A 23556-nucleotide genomic window follows, 5' to 3' on the forward strand; every position below is an offset into this window, starting at 1 on the left:
CCTCGGGCAGCGAGAATTGTACAGGGACGTGATGTTAGAGAACTACAGGAACCTGGCCTCCTTGGGTGAGGATAACTGCCTTCCAGAATCCCTTCTCTACCCACTGGGTTTTGGTTCCTGCATTTCTAGAATGTCTCCTAGAATCTTCTGCTCATTATAATAGTTTCAGATCCCTGCTTTCTATGGGAAAATGGATATTTATGAGTTGAGAAAGAAGACTTCATGATGATTCATTATGATTTTAACTTTTCCTTGATGGAATCTGCCTCCTTCTTCTAGGTGAGTGGTAATTCTGTAGGTTCTGTGGAATAAAAGGGTGCCACTCTCCTTTATAAATCAGATTTTTACTACATACTTACTTTGGCCTTAGTAGTACTTGACTAGAATCTCAAGATCTTTTCTTTATGTATTTGTTAGTTAGAAAAGTGCTTCGATAAAGTATTTGGGGATATAATTTAGTAGGCTATATTAACATTCAACCATGCCTTCTCTAGAATGTTAATAATGTAATAATGTAAAGAGCAAGGTAACAGTCATGTCTGACTCTTTGCGAGCCTATGGAATAGTCCATGGAATTCTCCAGGGCATAATAGTGGAGTGGGTAGCCGTTCCCTTTCCAGAGGATCTTCCCAACCCAGGCATCAAACACAGGTCTCCCACAGTGCAGGTGGCTTCTTTACCAGCTGAACTACCAGGGAATGTTAATACAGCTTAGGAAATTATAACCCCAAATACTTTAGTTCTAGGCTCTATTTACATTCTACCATGCCTTCTCTGGGCTTCCCAGGTGGCACTAGTGGTAAAGAACCTGCCTGCCAATTCAGGAGACATAAAAGAAATGGGTTTGATCCCTGGGTTGGGAAGAACTCCTGGAGGAGGACATGGCAACCCACTCAATACTTTTGCCTGGACACTCCCATGGACAGAGGACCCTGGCGGCTACAGTCTGTAGGGTGGCAAAGAGTCAGACGTGACTGGCGCGACTTAGCACATGTGCCTTTTCTTCTCACTTTAATACATAGTAGATTGGAAACTGATGAATCTCTAGCAAAACGAATATTCGTTTTCCTGATGGTCTCTAAGCCAGACCTGGTCACCTTTCTGGAGCAAATGAAGAATCCCTGGGATGTAAGGAGACTGGAGACACCAGCCGTATACACAGGTAGAGGCCAATGGATGGAGCCGACCACTCCACGACAGGTCCAAGGATTAGTGAGGAATTCATCTTTGTCATGTGGTTTGGGAAGATCTGCTTCAGTGGAAATGGTTTTAGAGAAGTCTGGGTTTCTTTCTGTTGCTGTCATAGGCGGATATCACCTGCCCCATTCTGTCCCTTTAAATCATTCCTGAATTCATCTCCAGTGATTACTTTGCTCAATCACAGTGAGAACTGAAACCCTTCTCTTGGCCTGTGACAACCTGCATGAATCGATTACTATTCCATTTCGTGGGGGCAGGGGGCCCCTCGGAAAAATGAACATTTCTGAAAAACTCTAAGATGCTCCTATTAAAGCTTCTACCTCTAGATGACAGTGTGTGAGCAGAATTGAGGACATACTGCCAAAGTTCTAGGAATACTGGGGATAGAGTTTGTTTGTTTGTTTGTTTCTGACTTATAATTTCTAAAACACTGGAAGCTACAAATATGATCTTATAAATGTTAAATTCAAGTAATTTCTTCACTGTATAAACCAAAACCTCCCTAAAGAGAAAGAATGCCAATCTCAGGATTACTTCAAAGTTTCTGTTTTCTTCATATGAACTCATATGAAATGTTAAGTGTATCTGCCCCAATTCCTCAATGCTAAAAGGCTTAACTGAACTGAGTTGAACTGAAAAGACTTAAATATATTCAATTAACTCAAAAAATTTTCAAATAAATTGGCATAAGAGCTGAAAACGTTTTCTACCATATTTTTAATGGTTTCAACCTATTATAATGGTTAGATAATAGAATCTTTTTAAAACGTTCTTATTGGAGTATAACTAATTTACAATGTTGTACTGCAAAAAGAATCCATTTTACATATAGATATCTACTCTTTTTAAGATTTCCTTCCCAATTCGATCTCCACAGAGCATTGATAGTGTTCACACCATGCTTTGAATGTCTCATTTCTGAATTTCTCAAGAACTGCTTCTTTATTTAATGAATCTTGTTATCGACTTCCACAGATTTTGTCCTACGTGTCCTCGCTTTCTGATTAGACCTATGTCAGTATCATTTATGATTTTTATAAGGAAATATCATATAGAACGTGCTAAAATAAAAAGTGGATTAAAGAATTAGAGGCATCTAGTAGCATCAGCATTTAAGATGACTGAAGTGGAAGAGCAATCATTAGACTGCCTGTCTCTTCTTCATTTAGTGGTTCTTGTAGCTTTTTGTCTTGCTCCTTCCTCTACACCATACTTCTTTGTCGTCCCATTTTGTCAAATTTTCTGGGTTTGTGGTCTGTTCTGCAGGCTGCAGGATCCTAGCTCCTCTTGCTCTGTTGTCTTCCCCCTAGGGGGTGAGGTTGGTCCACAGGCTTGTACCCTTATCCCCTTGAACTGGGCTTTGATTGCTGTTATTGTGACCCGAGCCTCCCCAAAATATTGAGGGGAGCTTCCCCTTGGCTCTGTGGTTTTCACTGGTCTCTCGGGGTGGGGTCTGCTTCTTGGTTTGTGGAGAAGAGCCCCAGATGTGTTTCTTCCCTCTGATCTGATCTGTAGTGAACGCAGGTAGGATTGGAGAACACCTACTGAGAGACAAGCCACTAAGGATTGCTCCTCTGGGATTGTTCACCTTGGCGTGTGCTCATGCACTGTGTGAGTCTCATGTGACCCCATGTTGGCACTGCATTGGCCCCCCTTCAACCATGGGCATGCTGGCACATTGCTGTGGTGCCAGCACCTTTCACTTTTAGGGATTTACATAAACTGTTTGTGAAAGCAGAGAGATGTGCCTCCTCAGATGTTGTTTTCACTGGAACACCAGCAGAGATCCAGTGAACTCAGGTCCCAGAATTGCATTCCTGGAGCTGGACCTGCTGTGGTGCTCTGGGGGCAGCTCAGACTCTAGCCTGGCCCTTCCCCCTAGTATACATCCCCACAAAGTCTACAGCTGCTAAAGCTACACCTCTCATGTCTGGGGGAGCCCTGGTTGTCCATTCTGATGCTCTGTAGGGGCTGTGTTGACAAAGCCAGTTGCAGGTATAAAAGCATGGTTTGTGTAACCGTGAGGAGAGACTTCAGTTTTCCTTCCTTAAACCTGGGGCTCAGCTGAGCTTTCAGCTCCTTCTCTGTGTGTGGGCCACTCACAGGTGTCTGCTCCAGAAGCTGCCCCAGAGCACTGGAGTCTGCTGATTGTGGAGGAGGTGCATGGGGGGAGGCTGTGGCTGGAGCTCAGTAGAGCCCACCCGGGTGGTGGCCCTTCGTAGTGCTGGGAGAGGAGGGGCCAGCACAGGGGAAGAGGGGCTGCAATGGTGGGTCTTCCCTTTGGGCATCAGTCAACAAAGGCGCTCTGTTCTCTGGTGGTCAGGCTTCCTCCATAAGCATTCTAGTTATAGAGCTCCTCCCTCACCCCGGGCCCCTCAGGATGTCTCCTCACAGCCCATAGCAGTGCTCTACCTGGCTATGCTATCCAGACCCCACATTTCAGCACCCAGCCTTTGTCTGCAGCAACAGATACCCTCTCAGGCTGGGTGGGCAGGGCTGGCATCAGTACCCTGTGTACAGGTCTCACTCTGTCCTGCTGCCACAGACTGTTGCCGTGTTCTCTTCCCACAGAGAATGAGGCTACCCTTCTGTCCCAGCTGAGCTCACATCAGCCCCAGTAGATAGGAATAGTAGATAAGAAAACTTTCATTTGATATCTTTCAGCTGTGTCCTCTCACAACACCCGTGGTTTGATGTCAAAGAATCCAAGATTAGAAAACTTAATCCAAAAAGCAAACCTAGGAATATATGAAAGAGCTCACCTTGGAAACGAACATTTAATGAAAGTCCGGGAATATATGGGGGTATGTGAAAGACCGAGAAGATGTTTATATGGACAGAAAGAAACCAAGACACTTTCACACAATGCGGACATTACTGCCATAAGAAATGAGCAATATGAGTCAAACTGTGGAAAACACCCATTTCAGTTATCAACAGCAGCAGAAAAGTGTATCTGTTCAACCAAAGGCTTAAAGCAGTTTTTGAAACATACACATTCTCTGAAGGGAAATGTGGAAAATCTGGAAAGTCATCCAGTCTCTACTGCAAATACTCATGCAAACCACTCTGAACACAGGCTTCGATTACACATACATTCAAGCACGTCTGAAAACCAGAAATTGAAAAACGATGGGGAAAACTCACAATATAACCAGTCTGAGGCATCTGTGAACAAGGGATCATTATTCTTCTACCAACAGACAGTTTCTCTCCATTCCAAAGTGTGTAATGTTGATATTAATGGAAGAGAGTTAATCCCACCACCATTGTTGAATACATATCATGATACGGTTAATACGGAACAACTTCTCACATGTAATAACACGAGACAGGCCTTAAGTAAGAGCTCTACCCCCAATAATTGCAAGAATATTTACGGTGGAGTGAGAAGCCATGCATGCAATGAAACTGGGTGTACAACTGAACAAGACTCTCACCCTATGAAACATCAGGGACCTCAATCGTCAGACAAAGACTCTAAAAATAGTACATGGAGGAATATCTTTTATCAAACATCAAGTCCTCCACTAAATGAGAGTACACATACTGGAGAAGACTTACAATTGTGAATATGGTGATGTCTCTAATCAGTCTTCAAATCTCACTCAACAGCAGAGTATTCAGAATCCACAGAAAAGTTACAAGTGTACGAAATGTGAGAAAGCCTTTACTAACTCATCCAGTCTAAGTAGACACAGGAAAATTCATTCAGGATGGAAACCTTTCAAATATACAAAGTGTGGCAACACCTCTAGTCAGAATTCAGAGCTTAGTCAAGATCAGCAAATCCACACTGGCAAGAAACCTTATGAATGTAAAGAATGTGAAAAAGCATTTATGTGTTCCTCAAACCTTAGTCGACATAAGCACATTCACACTGGGGAGAGGCCTTATAAATGTACAGAGTGTGGCAAAGCCTTTAATCAGAAGTCATTTCTTACTGATCACCAGAGAATTCATACTGGAGAGAAACCTTATAAATGTAAAGAATGCGGAAAAGCCTTCAGTCGCTGCTCAACTCTTACTCAACACCAGCGAATTCATACTGGAGAGAAGCCTTATAAATGTCAAGAATGTGGAAAAGCCTTCAGTTACTACTCAACTCTTACTCGACACCAGCGAATTCATACTGGAGAGAAGCCTTGTAAATGTAAAGAATGTGGGAAATCCTTTAGTCAGAGCTCGACTCTTACTCAACACCAGCGAATTCATACTGCAGAGAAGCCTTATAAATGTAAAGAATGCAGAAAAGCCTTCAGTCACTACTCAACTCTTATTGAACATCAGAGTATTCATACTGGGGAGAGGCCTTATAAATGTAAGTTTTGTGGCAAAGACTTTAGCAAGCACTCACGTCTTACTCGCCATCAGGGAATTCATACTGGAGAGAGGCCTTATAAATGTGAGGATTGTGGCAAAGCGTTTAGACACCACTCATGTCTTACTAAACATCAAGTCATCCATACTGGAGAGAAATCTTACAAATGTAAAGAATGCGGAAAAGCCTTCAGTTACCACTCATCTCTTACTCGACACCAGAGGATTCATACTGGAGAGAAGCCTTATACATGTAAAGAATGTGGAAAAGCCTTCAGTTACCACTCATCTCTTACTCAACACCACCGAATTCATACTGGAGAGAAGCCTTATAAATGTATAGAATGCGGAAAAGCCTTCAGTAAGTACTCAAATCTTACTCAACACCAGAGAATTCATACTGGGGAGAGGCCTTATAAATGTAAGGATTGTGGCAAAGACTTTAGCAGGAACTCAGGTCTAACTTACCATCAGAGAATTCATACTGGAGAGAAATCTTAGAAATGTAAAGAATGTGGAAAAGCCTTCAAAGCACTCATGTCTTACTCACCATCAGAGAATTCATACTGTAGAGAAACCTTAGAAATGTAAAGAATGTGGAAAAACCTTCATCAAGCACTCACGTCTTACTCAACATCAGAGAATTCATACTGGAGAAGTGGCAAAGGCTTTAATCTGAGCTCTCACCTTATTAGACAGAGAGCACGTACTGGAGAGAAACCCTAGTAATAAGTGATGGAAGAAGTTTGTCCTAAACATACACTTCAGAAAATACAAGACCTTTTATTTAAGAAAGATGAGGAATGACATAAAGAAAATATAGAAAAGTATTTAATAAAAATTAAACCTGAATAAATATCAGAAATTGCACACTAGAAAAAGTGAAAGTTGCTCAGTTGCTTCCAACTCTTTGCAACTCCATGGACTGTGTCCATGGAATTTTCCAGGCCAGAATAGTGGAGTGGGAGGCGGATTTTTACCAACTGGGCTATCAGGGAAGCCCGCACATAGAAACCATTTCATCAATTCTGTTTTTTGAAGTTCCTCTTCAGGAGAAGTATTGTAGATAGTAATCCATAGTTAAAACAAATCGAAAATTAATATGTTAGTATGGATCACAAGATGAAAGTTGGTATTTAGAAATGTACAAATAGTAGCAATATATCTTTGTTTCTATTGACATGATTTGTGATTGTTTGAAAACCAAAATCAATGTGATTCAACTCTCAAATTACTCCATGCTGCTATTCTTCATTTCTAGTGTGTAGGCTAAGTTATGTTTTTGGTGGTTAATATCCCAAAGGTGAGACAAGGCCTTCAATCCTCGGGAGAAATCATTGTATTTATTCTCCATTAGAAGATTAAGGACCCAGGAATGTAATATGTACATCTAAATGGAGGTGTTAGTCATTCATGTCAAACATCCCCCTATAGGGGACGTCACCATGACGTAAGTGTTCAGGGAGTAATTCCACATATTATAGTAAGATGTACATTTTCAATAGTTATGTCACTTGCTTTTTAAGTAAAATACAATGACAGTTCACTGAAATCTTGATGTATCTTTATAATATCAACAGAAGTCATGAATATTAGTTGACATGTTTCAAATAAAGACATCTCTGATCCCCTAGAAATGTATGGAAATCAGTCACAGAAAAGTCATGTAATTAGTGTATGTTTTATTTCATAAACAATTCACCTCCATTTTGTAACCATAGGAATCACAGTTCTCAGATCATTGTATCAGAGGAATGAATATCATAGTTTATGCTTGTAATCTGTATTTTATTCAGTTAAATAGTGGGTTGGAAAAGGTTTTATTCTGACTGTGTGATATAACATGTTAATAAAACTGGACGGTTTCTTGTGATGAAGTTGGTGTGTAATGAATTGTCAACCTACCGATTTAAGGTTGAAGGGAAAATACCTAACAATAAACTCTTTGTTTTCATAGAGGGATGATATCCGTAACAATTAGTTTCCATCCTGCCTTAAAGCCTCAAATAATTGAATAATTGGATATTTGCCATCATTTCTCCATTGCTCTCCCCCCCCCCGCCCCCCATTTCTCTGTAACTGCTGGGACATTGTGATGGCTCTAAGAAGGATCATAGAGAGTACTGTTGAGAGTTTACCTTAACTACTGCATGCTGTTGATGCCTCAGTGTCTGTCTGGGGAGCAGGCAGCCTGGAGGCTGTTGAACTCACACCAGCCAGTCCTGTGAACACCTGCAGTAGATAAACCCCACCTTGAGACCAGCAGTCATGCTGAACCCAGGGTCTACTGCACAGCCCCCTTCAGTGACACCCTCAGAGCTCTAGATTCCTGCTCCTCTTGGTTTGAATGGACCGATCCACACTCAGCCTGGGGAGCCCACAGCACTTCATCCAGGGCCCCTTAGAAAGGCCTGAACGCCAAATACTGGAGCTTTCTCTGCCTGGTTCTAGCCTTGACCTTCCTCAGGGGCCTTCAAGGCTTCCTGTGAATTCTCTCAGGACCTAGAATCATAACATCACCCGCATCAATTGCCCTTTGTTCTCCTGTTAGCTAAAACTTTCCAGGGGCTCATTTAAGCAAATGTCAATTTAACAAAGTCACAAAAAGCATAATTAGAAGCCATGATGGTAAAGTTCTGAACCAAGATTTATAAAATCTTACCCTGTATAAGTCTTAGCACAAGTTTCTTGTCTAGGCTTAAAGGCATTTTTCTCATAGCCTTGGCATACTTTGAATGCAATATATTAATATCTGAAGATATATGCATCATATAATTGATAAAACACACATTGAATACAATATATAAATACCTAAGGTATACATGTTAGCAGTGAGAAAACCAAGAAGGAATATGTGAGTGTATGTGTATTCATACACATTTAACTTAGAGAATTTAGAAAGGCTAGATCAAAACTGGTCATTTTAGACTTGCAGATGATTGACTAAAAACTGCAAAACGTATCAATGTCAATTAATCTGTTTTGTCTATTTTTCATGGAATTCATTTCCTTAACTGTCAGGAGGTTGCATTTTTTAAGGAGCTTCCACTCTGTGCTCCCCGCCCGCCCCCCCGTGACTGCCCCAGTTTACATTCCCTCTAGCCCTGTAGGAGGTCCCTGATCTCCAAGCCTCCTCAGCATTTATGATATTATTAGTGGGCTCCTTGCTAATTGTTATTCTGATTGGCATGAGATGACGTATCATTGTAGCTTTGTTTTGTATTTTTTATTGTTTAGCGCTGGTGAGCATCTTTCATTTGCCTCTTGCCCATCTAAAAGAGCAAGTTGTCCCACCCATGCTCAGCAGTTGTGGCACACAGGCTTAGTTGCATGTGGGGTATTCCTGGACCAGGGATCAAGCCCACGTCCCCTGCACTGTCAGATGGATTCTCCACCACTGGGTGACCCGTCTGTTTAGCTTTTTTCCTTTTGAGATGCATGTGTATTTTGTATTGGAATATAATTGCTTTACAATGTTGTGTTAGTTTCTGCTGTATGACATCATCAATCAGCCATAAGTATACATGAATCTGCTCTCTCTTGAACCTCCCTCCCGTGATCTCCATTTCACCCCTCTGGTCAGCACAGAGCACCAAGCTGAGCTGCCTGTGCTATCCAGCAGCTTCCCATTAGCTCCCTGTTTTAACCATCAGTTCAGTTCAGTTCACTTGCTCAGTCATGTCCAAGTCTTTGCGACCGCATGGACTGCAGCACGCCAGGCCTCCCTGTCCACCACCAACTCGCAGAGTTTACTCAGACTCATGTCCATTGAGTCGGTGATGCCATCCAACCATCTCATCCTCGGTCGTCCCCTTCTCCTCCCCACTTCAATCATTCCCAGCATCAGGGGCTTTTCAAATGAGTCAACTCTTCACATGAGGTGGCCAAAGTACTGGAGTTTCAGCTTCAGCATCAGTCCTTCCAATGAACACCCAGGACTGATCTCCCTTAGGATAGGCTGGCTGGATCTCTGTGCAGTCCAAGGGCCTCGCAAGAGTCTTCTCCAGCATTTCAGCGATGGTGGTATATGTGTGTCAGTGGGGCTCTTCAGTTTGTCCCCCTCCTCTTCTCCTGCCATGTCCATACATCTGTTCTCTATATTTGGGCAAATATTGCCTTAAGAGATATATATGGAATCTAAAAAAATGGTGTTGATGAACTTATTTACTGAGCAGGAATACAGGCACAGAGGTAGTTCTTAAGCTTTTGGACGTTAAGCTTTCAAGGCATAAAATACGTGGACAATCATTCCATGCATTTTACGAAGTGAAAGAAGCCCATTCAAAAATGCTACAGAAAGTAGCAGTTTTACAATATGACACTTTGGTGTAGGTAAATGTTCATACGTGCTCAGTGGTGTCTGAGTCTTTGTGAGCCCAGGGGCTGTAGCCTGCCAGGCTCCTCTGTCCATAGATTTCCCAGGAAAGGATACTGGAGTGGGTTTCCATTTCTTCCTCCAGGCGATCTTCCTGACCCAAGGATCAAACACACATCACCTGGATGTCCTTCATCGGCAGCAGACTTCTTCCCACTCAGTCACCTGGGAATCTAGTAGGAAATAGAGAAGAGATTTAAAAGGTCTGTGGTTGCCATGGGTTTCAAAGGAGGGACTCTGAATATCCTAAATCTAGAGAACTTTCAGGAACGTGAAGTAATTTGTGTTAAACTGTTGTGATGGACACATGTTATTATACATTTGTCCAGAGGTATGGAGTGCACATCCCTAAAAGAGAAACATAAGGGTAAACTAAAGAGTTTATGTATTTACTGTCCTTGTAGAGTCATCAATGGGAACAAATGCTCACTCTAGGGGGGAAAGGTAAGTAGGGAGATTGTCCACGTGTGGGAACAAGGGGTATACGGGAAATGTCTATACCTTATTCTGAACTCTGCTGTGAAACGAAATCTTCTACAAAGTTGGTACTGGTGCATGCACACTGAATATTTTTTAGAATATATAATATTAGAAAGATGGACATGCTTCTAACTTTAATTTCTTCTTAGTCATTATACTTTAAAGGTGTGAGAAAATAGAGCTCTCTAAATGGCACAGACAACAAACTGTAGCAGTAGCAACAACTGTAGTTGTAATCAACAGTTGACTCATAAAACCTAGAAAAACGCACACACAGGAAGTAGAACAAGGCTCTCACGTGTTAATTCATGTGTAATGTTAACTTACAACACCGATCATTATTTCCGTGGTTGGTCATCAGATAGCATTTAGGGCATCATTTTCAAAGGCATTTGTCTCTGTCCACACACACTTGTTAATCTAGCGTGTCCTGCTCAGGTCAGTTCACTTCAGCTGCTCAGTCCTTTCCTACTCTTTGCGACACCATGGACTGCAGCTCGCCAGGCCGCCTGCTGTCCACGGTTTATTTTCAAAGAAAGCTGTGATGGAAACACCTCCAGGCTCCTGGTCTCTGAAGTTGGAGGTGCCACAGCTGCAGAGAGGTGGTCACAATGCAAATCATTTTGTGAAAACGTGTGTCCCCAGGCTGCAGAGAGGGGTGAAAACAACTAAGGACACGGGAGATCTTTGGGAAGAAGTCTGCAAATAAAGCCTGGCAGGAACCCAAGACCCCCAGGTGATTCCTACCAAACAGTCACCTCTCCCCTCCCCTCCCCCAGGACGCAGACACAGGCCAAGGACACCACACACAACCTAGAAAGAGCCCCTCACCAGGGAATCAGGTTGACCTTTGCTTCTAGAAGTTCCCGCCCTAAAACCTCCCTTCCTGAGGTCTCACATGTGCCAAATGGGAGGTTTCCCTCAGGGCTCCTGAATGCAGGTCTCTTGCGTTTTTTCAAAACCCTCCTAGGCTGGGTCAAGTAGCCCAGAAGTAGGGTCCATTGTGTCTGGTGAATTGTTGTGCTGCCTGCTCTCTGTAGTGCAAAAAGGAAGGAGAGGAACTAGCCAGGAAGATCTGCCAATAGAGTGGAGCAGCAGGATGTGATTAGCATATCAGGTTAGTCTTGATTGCCCACTGCAGATCAGGAACCCAGAAAGTCAGCAAAGAGCTCCGAAAAGGGTGAGAGAAACAAGAAAACGGTTTCTTCTCTTTCACTGCAGCGGTTGCAGGTTAAGCGGCTGTATGGATGCCTTTGAAGGTATTTTCTCAACATGCAGATGTGAGTTTGAGACGTCATATCCCCCAGAAGATGCAGTGCAGGAGGAAGAAGAGGAGGAAATGGCAGCTTCTCAGGTAATTGTCCTGTCCCGGGTGTGGGGCTGTGTTTTCTTTTCCTCCTGAAATGCCTAGACTGAGAATCTGCAAACCTTTAGTTCTCTGCTTCTAAGTTTTCTGCCTGGAGTGCTTGTTATCATCTTCTTATTTTTTCCTGTTTTTTTTTTTTTTTTTTTTAAATAGTGGGAACCAGCTCTTCAGGTTTCGTCTCGCTCATATTCCAGAGCCTTTTCTCCATTGTGTGTATCCTGGCTTTCCATAGAGCATGATGAATTCTCAACATGAAATAGTGACTTCAATGTTCAATACATTCCCTTTGTGAGAGATCAATACGGGGAGGCACTGGTATCGGAGATTCCCACTGGGATGTGGTTCAGTGTTAGGATCTTAGAGAAGTCGGGGAAATGCCGTGATGAATTTACGTGTGGATGCAATTCAGCTCTCTAGAACAGGAGTAAGAAAATGCCCTTGTTAATAGAATGAACTCAGCATTCCAGAATTTTTCAGAAGTTAAAATAGCAGAGCCAATCCTCTATACCAATGAGAAAAATATACTAATTAAATGGAGTATTAAGCTACAGATCATGGGAGGTATATAGGAGGTGGAATTTGCAGAAAGCTGACATTTTTCATGATAGATTGAGATCATGGTTTTCCTAATATTGCCAAAATGCCAGGCAGAGATAATGCATTTTTCTGTGTACTCTTACCCGTGATCTCTGATGTTCACTGGTTCAGGTGCTTCTCTGAGATTTCCACGCTATGAAATTCATTTTTTTCTTTTTGTCTTGAACAAGGATCTTGGAAAGAAAAAGTGATGGATATGCCTATCACAGTTAATGAGGTAATGCCGTATCTTCTTAGTTACTCTTTGCTTTGAAAAATAAGCACTGTCAGCTAAGACAGATGCACAGTTTGAGAGATGTGCATTAAGTTTTATTTGTGGCAAAATGAGGACAGCAGCCCAGGAGACAGCATCTCAGAGAACTCTGAGAAACTGCTCCAAAGAGCCAGTGGCGGAAGGTCAGTATGTGAGTTTGGTGAAGGAGGAATTCAATGGAATCAAGCACTTACTTTACAAAAGGATTTCTGCCAGGCATGAGGAACTGAAGTCATCATTTAGTGGTTTAGTGCTTTTCTAGATATGAAGAGATGCAAGGATTGGGATCATGAAAGCAGTTCCTGAAAATATCTGACTCTCCAAAGACCTGCTCCACCAGATTCCCTGGAGCAGAGTGCTGCAATCCAACCTGAACTCCGTCGAGGGGATTTAAGTCAGTTGCAGCACCATAGGGTTCATTCTCCACAGAGGCAGATCGCAAACCCCTTGTTATTCAGTTCAGTTCAGTTGCTCAGTCGTGTCTGACTCTTTGCAACCCCATGAATCACACCACGCCAGACCTCCCTGTCCATCACCAACTCCAGGAGTTCACTTAGACTCACGTCCATTGAGTCAGTGATGCCATCCATCCAGCCATCTCATCCTCTGTCGTCCCATTCTCCCCCTGCCCCCAATCCCTCCCAGCATCAGAGTCTTTTCCAATGAGTCAACTCTTTGCATGAGGCGGCCAAAGTACTGGAGTTTCAGCTTTAGCATCATTCCTTCCAAAGAAATCTCAGGGCTGATCTTCTTCAGGATGGACTGGTTGGATCTCCTTGCAGTCCAAGGGACTTTCAAGAGTCTTCTCCAACACCACAGTTCAAACGCATCAATTTCTCAGCACTCAGCCTTCTTCACAGTCCAACTCTCACATCCATACATGACTACTGGAAAACCATAGCCTTGACTAGATGGACCTTAGTTGGCAAAGTAATATCTGTGCTTTTGAATATGCTATCTAGGTTGGTCATAACTTTTCTTCCAAGGAGTAAGCGTCTTTTAATTTCATGGATCCAGTCTCCATCTGCAGGGATTTTGGAGCCCCCCAAAATAAAGTCTGACACAATTTCCACTGTTTCCCTATCTGTTTCCCATAAAGGCATGGGACCATATGCCATGATCTTCGTTTTCTGAATGTTGAGCTTTAAGCAAACTTTTTCACTGTCCTCTTTCACTTTCATCAAGAGGCTTTTTAGTTCTTCACTTTCTGCCATAAGAGTGGTGTCATCTGCATATCGGATGTTGTTGATATTCCTCCCGGCAATCTTCATTCTAGCTAGTGTTTCTTCAGTCCAGCGTTTCTCATGATGTACTCTGCATATAAGGTAAAGAAGCAGCGTGACAATATACAGCCTTGACGTACTCCTTTTCCTATTTGGAACTGCTCTGTTGTTCCATGTCCAGTTCTAACTGTTGCTTCCTGACCTGCATATAGATTTCTCAAGAGGCAGGTCAGGTGGTCTGCTATTCCCATCCCTTTCAGAATTTCCCACAGTGTATTATGATCCACACAGTCAAAGGCTTTAGCAGTCAATAAAGCAGAAATAATTGGTTTTCTGGAACTCTCTAGCTTTTTCCATGATCCAGCGGATGTTGGCAATTTGATTTCTGGCTCCTCTGCCTTTTCTAAAACCAGCTTGAACATCTGGAAATTCACGGTTCGCGTATTGCTGAAGCCTGGCTTGGAGAATTTTGAGCATTACTTTACTAGCATGTGAGATGAGTGCAATTGTGCGGTAGTTTGAGCATTCTTTGGCATTGCCTTTCTTTGGGATTGGAATGAAAACTGACCTTTTCCAGTTCTGTGGCCACTGTTGAGTTTTCCAAATTTGTTGGCATATTGAGTGCAGCACTTTCACAGCATCATCTTTAAGGATTTTAAACAGCTCAATTGGAATTCCATCATCTCCACTAGCTTTGTTCATAGTGATGCTTTCTAAGGCCCACTTGACTTCACATTCCAAGATGTCTGGCTCTAGATGAGTGATCACACCATTGTGATTATCCGGGTTGTGAAGATATTTTTTGTACAGTTCTTCTCTTGATTCTTGCCACCTCTTCTTCAAATCTTCTGCTTCTGTTAGGTCCCGACCATTTCTGTGCTTTATCAAGCCCATCTTTGCATGAAATGTTCCCTTGGTATCTCTGATTTTCTTGAAGAGATCTCTCGGCTTTCCAATTCTGTTGTTTCCCTTTATTTCTTTGCATTGATCTCTGAAGAAGGCTTTCTTATCTCTTCTTGCTATTTCTTGGAACTCTGCATTCAGATGCTTATATCTTTCCTTTTCTCCTTTGCTTCTCGCTTCTCTTCTTTTCACAGCTATTTGTAAGGCTTCCCCAGACAGCCATTTTGGTTTTTTGCATTTCTTTTCCATGGTGATGGTCTTGATCCCTGTCTCCTGTCCAATGTCATGAACCTTATTCCATAGTTCATCAGGCACACTATCTATCAGATCTAAGCCCTTAAATCTATTTCTCACTTCCGCTGTAGAATCATAAGGGATTTGATTCAGATCATACCTGAATGGTCTAGTGGTTTTCCCTGTTTTCTTCAATTTAAGTCTGAATTTGGTAATAAGGAGTTCATGATCTGAGCCACAGTCAGCTGCTGGTCTTGTTTTTATTGACTGTATAGAGCTTCTCCATCTTTGGCTGCAATGAATATAATCAATCTGATTTTGGTGTTGACCATCTGGTGATGTCCATATGTAGAGTCTTCTCTTGTGTTGTTGGAAGAGGGTGTTTGCTATGACCAGTGCATTTTTTTGGCAAAACTCTATTAGTCTTTGCCCTGCTTCATTCTGCTTTCCAAGGCCAAATTTGCCTGTTACTCCAGGTGTTTCTTGACTTCCTACTTTTGCATTCCAGTCCCCTATAATGAAGAGGACATCTGTTTTGGGTGTTAGTTCTAAAAGGTCTTGTTCAGTCGCTGGCGATGCTCTTGGCAAGTGCCGATTTGCAGTTGACAACACTCCTGTGTATTTAGTAGAGATGCTGGGATTTGGGAGTAGGGATTTTCACCACTCAAGCCCAGGTCTGATCATTTCCAGTACACTCCACTCTCACATCACAGATAGAGTCTCATCACATTTCTGTATTTTCCAAAATGCTTACAAGAATCATATTACTGTGAATCTATGTTCAACTGTGTTAAATTTTAAAATATAGTTCCATGCAAATGGTAGATTTTTAGGAAATTAAAAAGTTCAGAACCAGAGGTGTCTATTTTTTTAATCATTGTGTATGTCTGCACCCTAGTCTATTTTAAAAATTTTGAATAATATTGTCACACGAGTGTATGTTCCTCGGTTCTTTGTTTCCTCACAACAAAGATTTGGAGCGACGAATATTAAAGCCCTCGGCACATCACAGCTGTCGGGTCTTGGACAAACTGTGTTATAGCTCTTAGGCAAATCAGTGTTAGAGCGCTATTTTATTTAGACGATAGCAGGAGAATCCATCCTCAAAGCGTGAGGGCATACCAACCCAAAGACTCGAAGAGAAGAGCGTGGAGGAGTGCGTGGGGAGGGAGAAAAGAGAAGAGCTCACGCATACACGTGGGAGAGAAAGAGGGAGAGAGAAAGCGCTTTGGCTCCTCCTTTTATATGTTTTTTCCTCGACCTGGGCCTGCCCTATGCAAATTTGATTTAGCCAGGAGTGTTGTTTGTTCTACCTGAAGTCTCCATTCTGGTCCTCGGACCTTCCTCAGACCTTCCTTGTCTTTTAGCCACCACTATTTTGGACTCCTTTTCCCTAGTCTACCTACCTAACAATATCATCCTCAAATATTTATGTACATTTTCAATCAGTTAAAAATTATCCTGATTTTTTTGCCAAGACCATTTTTCTCTTAATATGTATACAGTCCTGATTTTAGTGTATGTCTGTATGCATGAACATGTTAACATCATTTGATAGATTTTTTTTCCTTTTCTTCTTTGAAGATTCTTTGAAGCAGGGAATAGCTACTCACTGCAGTATTTATGCCTTGAGAATCCCATGGACAGAGAAGCCTAGTAGGCTACAGTCCCTGGGGTTGCACACGACTGAGTGACTAACACTTTTCTTGTTTTTAGTATTATTTACAAATACAGAAATTTCTATAAACTTTCATTAGAGTTAGCTCTGTGCGTTTGTCTTTGTTTCATTAAAGTCTAGAGTCACAAAATGAAGTAAAAGTTGCTACTGCTGCTAAGTCGCTCCAGACGTGTCCGACTCTGCGACCCCATAGACGGCAACCCACCAGGCTCCCCAGTCCCTTAAGCTGTCATTTAAAGGATGTTTGTTAAAATATTTGCCAAAAGATGATACAGCAACAGTATTGATTTTAAATTATGTCTGGTATACATTCAAGACTCTGAAAACTGTCAGAAAATAGTATATACCAGATCGTTAAAATGATTCCTGTCACCGAGGTTACTATCCTATCAGACCTGTAAAATCTGTAAAGCACTTACACTTCAAAGTTAACTGTGAATTCCTTCTTTACTCTTCTTCTTCGTTGCTGTTCAAACATTGTCACTCATAGAGCAGAATTTTCAACATTATTAGTTCAAATAAGCTTGTGAAAAATGTGGCACACTGAGCCCACTCCAGGACATTGGATCAGGAAGTGCTTTTTAAAAATATTTCCTGTTTCTTTTGATAGACAGTTTGTCATCTGTCAACTGAGTACAACACTCAAAAATAAATATGGCAATTTTAATCTGATTGTAATTTCTCTTCCAAATCAGAATAATTTCTGTAGTGGTTGATGGATCGTATCTCATCCTCTTTTCTTGGGGTTAAAAATGTGGTAGAATATATTATAGTGTAAAAATTATATTCCTCTGTAACACCAGACATTCTTCTAAATCGAAGCCATTTCTCTTGCTGGTTTCCTCTTGGGTCACATTAGGAAGTCTTCCCATGACCACATGGCACCTGTACTTTGTATTTCAGGGATGGCTGACATTCCAAGATGTGGCCATAGACTTCACTCAAGAGGAGTGGGAATGCCTGGACTTCAGTCAGCGAGAATTGTACAGGGACGTGATGTTAGAGAACTACAGGAACCTGGCCTCCTTGGGTGAGGATAACTGCCTTCCAGAATCCCTTCTCTACCCACGGGTTTTGGTTTCTGCATTTCTAGAATGTCTCCTAGAATCTTCTGCTCCTTATAATAGTTTCAGATCCCTGCTTTCTATGGGGAAATGAATATTTATGAGTTGAGAAAGAAGACCTCATGATGATTCATTATGATTCTAACTTTTCCTTGATGGAATCTTCATCCTTCTTCTAGGTTAGTGGTAATTCTGTAGGTTCTGTGGTATAAAAGGGTGCCACTCTCCTTTATAAATCAGATATCTCCTACTTACTTACTTTAGACTTACTTACTTTAGACTTAGTAGTACTTGACTAGAATCGCAAGATCTTTTCTTTATGTACTTTCTAGTTATAAAAGTGCTTCGATAAAGTATTTGGGGATATAACTTTCTAGGCTATATTAACATTCAACCATGCCTTCTCTAGAATGTTAGTAGTAATAATGTAATGGGCAAAACTATGGTCATGTCTGACTCTTTGTGACCCTATGGAACAGTCCATGGAATTCTCCAGGGCAGAATACTGGAGTGGGTAGCGGTTCCCTTTCCAGAGGATCTTCCCACCCCAGGAATCAAATACAGGTTTCCCACAGTGCAGGTGGCTTCTTTACCAGCTGAGCCACCAGGGAATTTTAATACAGCTTAGGAAATTATGTCCCCAAATACTTTAGTTCTAGGCTGTATTAACATTCTACCATGCCTTGTCTGGGCTTCCCAGGTGGCACTAGTGGTAAGAACCTGCCTGCCAATGCAGGAGACGTAAAAGAAGTGTGTTTGATCCCTGGGTTGGGAGGGAATTACTGGAGGAGGACATGGCAACCCACTCAGTACTTTTGCCTGGACACTCCCATGGACAGAGGAGCCTGGTGGGCTACAGTCCATAGGGTGGCAAAGAGTCAGACAGGACTGGAGTGACTTAGCACATGTGCCTTCTCTTCTCACTTGAATATATATTAGATTGGAAACTGATGAATCTCTAGTAAAATGAATATTCCTTTTCCTGATAGCAGGTCTTGTGGTCTCTAAGCCAGACCTGGTCACCTTTCTGCAAATAAAAAATCCCTGGGATGTAAGGAGACTGGAGATACCAGCCATATACACAGGTATGTATGAATGGATGGAGCCAATGAGTCAACGACAGGTCCAAAGATTAGTGAGGAATTCATCCTTTGTCATGTGGTTTGGGAAGATCTGCTTCAATGGAAATGATTTTAGAGAAGTCTGAGTTTTTTCTGTTGCTGTCATAGGCGGATATCACCTGCCCCATTCTGTCCCTTTAAATTATTCCTGAATTCATCTCCAGTGATTACTTTTCTCAATCACAGTGAGAACTGAAATCCTTCTCTTGGCCTGTGACAACCTGCATGAATCTACTACTATTCAATTTCTTCAGTGGGCGGGGGGGACGGCGGGGGGAGGCGGGTGTGTGTTGGCGCACTAGGAAAACTGGACATTTCTGAAAAACTCTAAGACGCTCCTATTAAAGTTTCTACCTCTAGATGGCAGTGAGTGAGTGGAATTGTAGACATACTGCCAAAGTTCTAAGAATATTGGGGACAGAAGTTTGTTTGTTTGTTTTCTGACATAATTTCTAAAACACTGGAAGCTACAAATATGATCTTATAAATATTAAATTCAAGTAATTTCTTCACTGCATAAACCAAAACCTCCCTAAAGAGAAAGAATGCCAGTCTCAGGGTTACTTCAAAGTTTCTGTTTTCTTCAAATGAACTCATATGAAATGTTAAGTGTATTGGCCCCAATTCCTCAATACTAAAAGACTTAAGTATATTCAATTAACTTAAAGAATTTTCAAATAAACTGGCATAAGAGCGTAAAACATTTTCCACCATATTTATAATGGTTTCACAGTATTGCAATGTTTAGATAATAGAATCTTTTTAAAACGTTCTTATTGGAGTATAACTGGTTTACAATGTTGTACAGCAAAGAGAAGCCATTTTACGTACAGATATCTAGTCTTTTTAAGATTTCCTTCCCAATTAGATCTCCACAGAGCATTGATACTGTTAACACCTCATTTTTAAAGTCTCATTTCTTAATTTCTCAAGAACTGCTTCTTTATTTAATTAATCTTGTTATCAGCTTCCCCAGACTTTGTCCTACATGCCCTCGGTTTCTGATTAGACCTATGCCAGTATCATTTATGATTTTTATATTGAAACATCATATAGAACATGTTAAAATAAGAAGTCGGTTAAAGAATTAGAGGCCGCCTAGTGGCACCTGCATTTAAGATGACTTAAGTCAAAGAGTAATCATTAGATATTTTCTGGGTTTGTGGTCTGTTCTGCAGGCTGCAGGATCCTAGCTCCTCTTGTTCTGTTGTCTTCCCCCTAGGGGGTGAGGTTGGTCCACAGGCTTGTACCCTTATCCCCTTGATCTGGGCTATGTATGCTGTTATTGTGACCCGAGCCTCCCCTGGATATTCAGGGGAGCTTCCCCTTGGTTCTATGGTTGTCACTGTCCTGTCAGGGGTGGGGTCTGCTCCTTGGTTGGTGCAGAAGAGCCCCCAGATCCACTTCTTCACTGTGATTCTGATCTGTGGTCAAGGCAGGTAGGATTGGATGATACCCACTGGGAGAGAAGCCACTAAGGATTGCTCCTCTGGGGATGTTCACCTTGGGGTGTGCTCATGCACTGTGTGAGTCTCATGTGACCCCATGTTGGCACTGCTCTTGGCCCCCCTTTAACCATGGGCATGATGGCACATTGCTCTGGTGTGTCTCAGATGTTGTTTTCACTGGAACACCAGCATAGTTCCAGTGAACTCAGGTCCCAGAATTGCATTCATGGAGCTGGACCTGCTGTGGTGCTATGGGGGCAACTCAGACTCAGGCCTGGCCCCACCCCCTAGTATACATCCCCAAAAAGTCAACAGCTACTAAAGCTACACCTCCCATGACTGGAGGAGCCCTGGATGTCCATTCAGATGCTCTGTAGGGGCTGAGAGGACAAAGCCAATGGTAGGTATAAAACCATGGTTTGTGAAACCGTGAGGACAGACTTCAGGTTTTCTTCATTAACCCTGGGGCTCAGCTGAGCTTTCAGCTCCCTCTATGTGTGTGGGCAACCCACAGGTGTCTGCTCCAGAGGCTGCCCCAGAGCACAGGAGTCTGCTGATTGTGGAGGAGGTGCATGGGGGGAGGCTGTGGCTGGAACTCAATAGAGCCCACCCGGGTGGTGGCCTTTCCTAGTGCTGGGGGAGGAGGGGCCAGCACAGGGGGAGAGGGGCTGCAATGGTGGGTCTTCCCTTTGGGCATCACTCAACAATGGCACTCTGCTCTCTGGTGGTTCAGTCTTCCTCCACAAGTATTCTAGCTTATAGAGCTCCTCCCTCACCCCAAACCTCTCAAGATGCCTCCTCACAGCCCACAGGAGACCTCTGCCTGGGTCTGCTCTCCAGACCCCACATTGCAGCACCCAGCCTTTGTCTGCAGCCGTGGACAGCCTCTCAGGCTGGGCGGGCAGGGTTGGGATCAGTACCCTGTGTACAGGTCTCACTCTGTCCTGCTGCCACAGACTGTTGCCGTGTTCTCCTCCCACAGAGAATGAGGCTCCCCTTCTGTCCCAGCTGAGCTCACACCAGCCCCAGTAGATAGGAACAATAGATAAGAAAACTTTCATTTGGTATCTCTCAGCTGTGTCTTCTCACAGCACCCGTGGTTTGATGTCAAAGAATCCAAGATTAGAAAATTTAATCCAAAAAGCAACCCTAGGAATATATGAAAGGTCTCACCTTGGAAATGAACATTTAATGAAAGACCAGGAATATACAGGGGTATGTGAAAGATCTAGAAGATGTTTATATGGACAGAAAGGAACCGAGACACTTTCACACAATACGGACATTACTGCCCAAAGAAATGAGCAATGTCAGTCAAACTGCAGAAAACACCCATTTCAGTTATCAACATCTGCAGAGCAATGTATCTCTTCAAGCAAAGGCATAAATCATTTTTTGAAACATGCACGTTCTTTGAAGGGAAATGTGGAAAATCTGGAAAGTCATCCAGTCTCTACTGCAAATACTCATACAAACCACTCTGACCACAGGCTTTGATTACATATACATTCAAGCACGTCTGAAAACCAGAAATTTAAAAATGATGGGGAAAACTCGCAATATAATTAGTTTGAGGGATCTGTAAGCAAGGGGTCATTATTCTTCCACCAACAGACAGTTTCTCTGTTCCAAAATGTGTAATGTTGATAATAATGGAAGAGAGTTAATCCCAACATCATGTTCAATACACACCATGATACTGTTAATACGGACCAACTTCTCAGGTGTAATAACACGAGTCAGGCCTTAAGTAAGAGATCTACCCCCCAAGAATCATAACAATATTTACGAAGCCGTGAGATGCCATTCTTGCAATGAAACTGGGTGTAAAACTGAATAAGACTCTAACGCTATGAAACATCAGGGACCTCAATCTTCAGACAGAGATTCTGACAATAGTACATGGAGGAATATCTTTTATCAAACATCAGGTCTTCCACTAAATGAGAGTACACATACTGGAGAGAAGACTTACAATTGTGAATATGGTGATGTTTCTAATCAGTCTTCAAATCTCACTCAACATCAGAGTATTCAGAATCCGCACTAAAGTTACAAGTGTAAGCAATGTGAGAACGCCTTTACTAACTCATCCAGTCTAAGTAGACACAGGAAAATTCATTCAGGATGGAAACCTTTCAAATGTACAGAGTGTGGCAACACCTCTAATCAGAATTCAGAGCTTAGTCAAGATCAGCAAATCCACACTGGTAAGAAATCTTATGAATGTAAACAAGGGGCAAAAGCATTTATGTGTTACTCAAACCTTAGTCGACATCAGCAAATTCACACTGGGGAAAAGGATTATAAATGTAAAAAGTGTGGCAAAGCCTTTAATCAGGTGTCACATCTTACTGAACACCAGAGAATTCATACTGGAGAGAAGCCTTATAAATGTATAGAATGTGGAAAAGCCTTCAGTCACTACTCAGCTCTTACTCAACACCAGAGAATTCATACTGGGGAGAGGCCTTATAAATGTAAAGATAATGGCAAAGACTTTAGCAAGCACTCAGCTCTTACTTGCCATCAGAGATTTCATACTGGAGAGAAACCCTACAAATGTAAAGAATGTGGAAAAGCCTTCATCAAGCACTCACGTCTTACTCAACAGCACAGAATTCATACTGGAGAAGTGGCAAAGTCTTTAATCTGAGCTCTCACCTTATTAGAGATCAGAGAGCACGTACTGGAGAGAAACCGTAGTAATAAGTGATGGAAGAGGTTTGTCCTAAACATACACTTGAGAAAATACAAGCCCATTTATTTAAGAAAGATAAGGAATAAAAAAAGAAAAAGAAGGAATGACATAAAGAAAATGTAGAAAAGTTTTTAATAAAAATTAAATCTAAATAAATAGAAATTGCACACTGGACAAAGTGAAAGTCGCTCAGTTGTTTCCAACTCTTTGCAACCCCATGGACTGTGTCCATGGAATTCTCCAGGCCAGAATAGTGGGGTGGGAGGTAGATTCTTTACCAACTGAGCTAACAGGGAAGCCCACACAATAGAAAGCATTTCATCAATCCTGTTTTTTCAAGTTCCTCTTCAGGAGAAGTATTGTAGATAGTAATCCATAGTTAAAACAGATAGAAAATTGATATGTTAGTATGGATCACAAGATGAAGGTTGGTATTTAGAAATGTACAATTATTAGCAATATATCTTTGTTTATATTGACATGATTTGTGATTGTTTGAAAACCAAAATCAATGTGATTCAACTCTCAAATTACTCCATGCTGCTATGCTTCATTTCTAGTGTGTATGCAAAGTTATGTTTCTGATGGTTGCT

General features: G+C 42.0%; 1 protein-coding gene and 1 pseudogene across 1 annotated transcript; both read left to right on the top strand.

The window, feature by feature from the left end:
• The window catches only part of LOC121816379 (zinc finger protein 850-like), a 31868-nt pseudogene extending 25441 nt beyond the window's left edge, over nt 1-6427 (top strand).
• Nucleotides 6428-6965: 538 nt separating this feature from the next.
• Nucleotides 6966-22918, top strand: LOC121816438 (putative zinc finger protein 56). The gene is made up of 5 exons (XM_042231402.1): nt 6966-6970; nt 11654-11729; nt 17533-17659; nt 18445-18447; nt 22500-22918. The coding sequence occupies exons 1-5, from the start codon at nt 6966-6968 to the stop codon at nt 22916-22918; spliced, it is 630 nt and encodes a 209-aa protein (XP_042087336.1).
• Nucleotides 22919-23556: the final 638 nt, after the last annotated feature.

Source organism: Ovis aries, chromosome 14, assembly GCF_016772045.2.
Source record: "Ovis aries strain OAR_USU_Benz2616 breed Rambouillet chromosome 14, ARS-UI_Ramb_v3.0, whole genome shotgun sequence".
Lineage (NCBI taxonomy): Eukaryota > Metazoa > Chordata > Mammalia > Artiodactyla > Bovidae > Ovis > Ovis aries.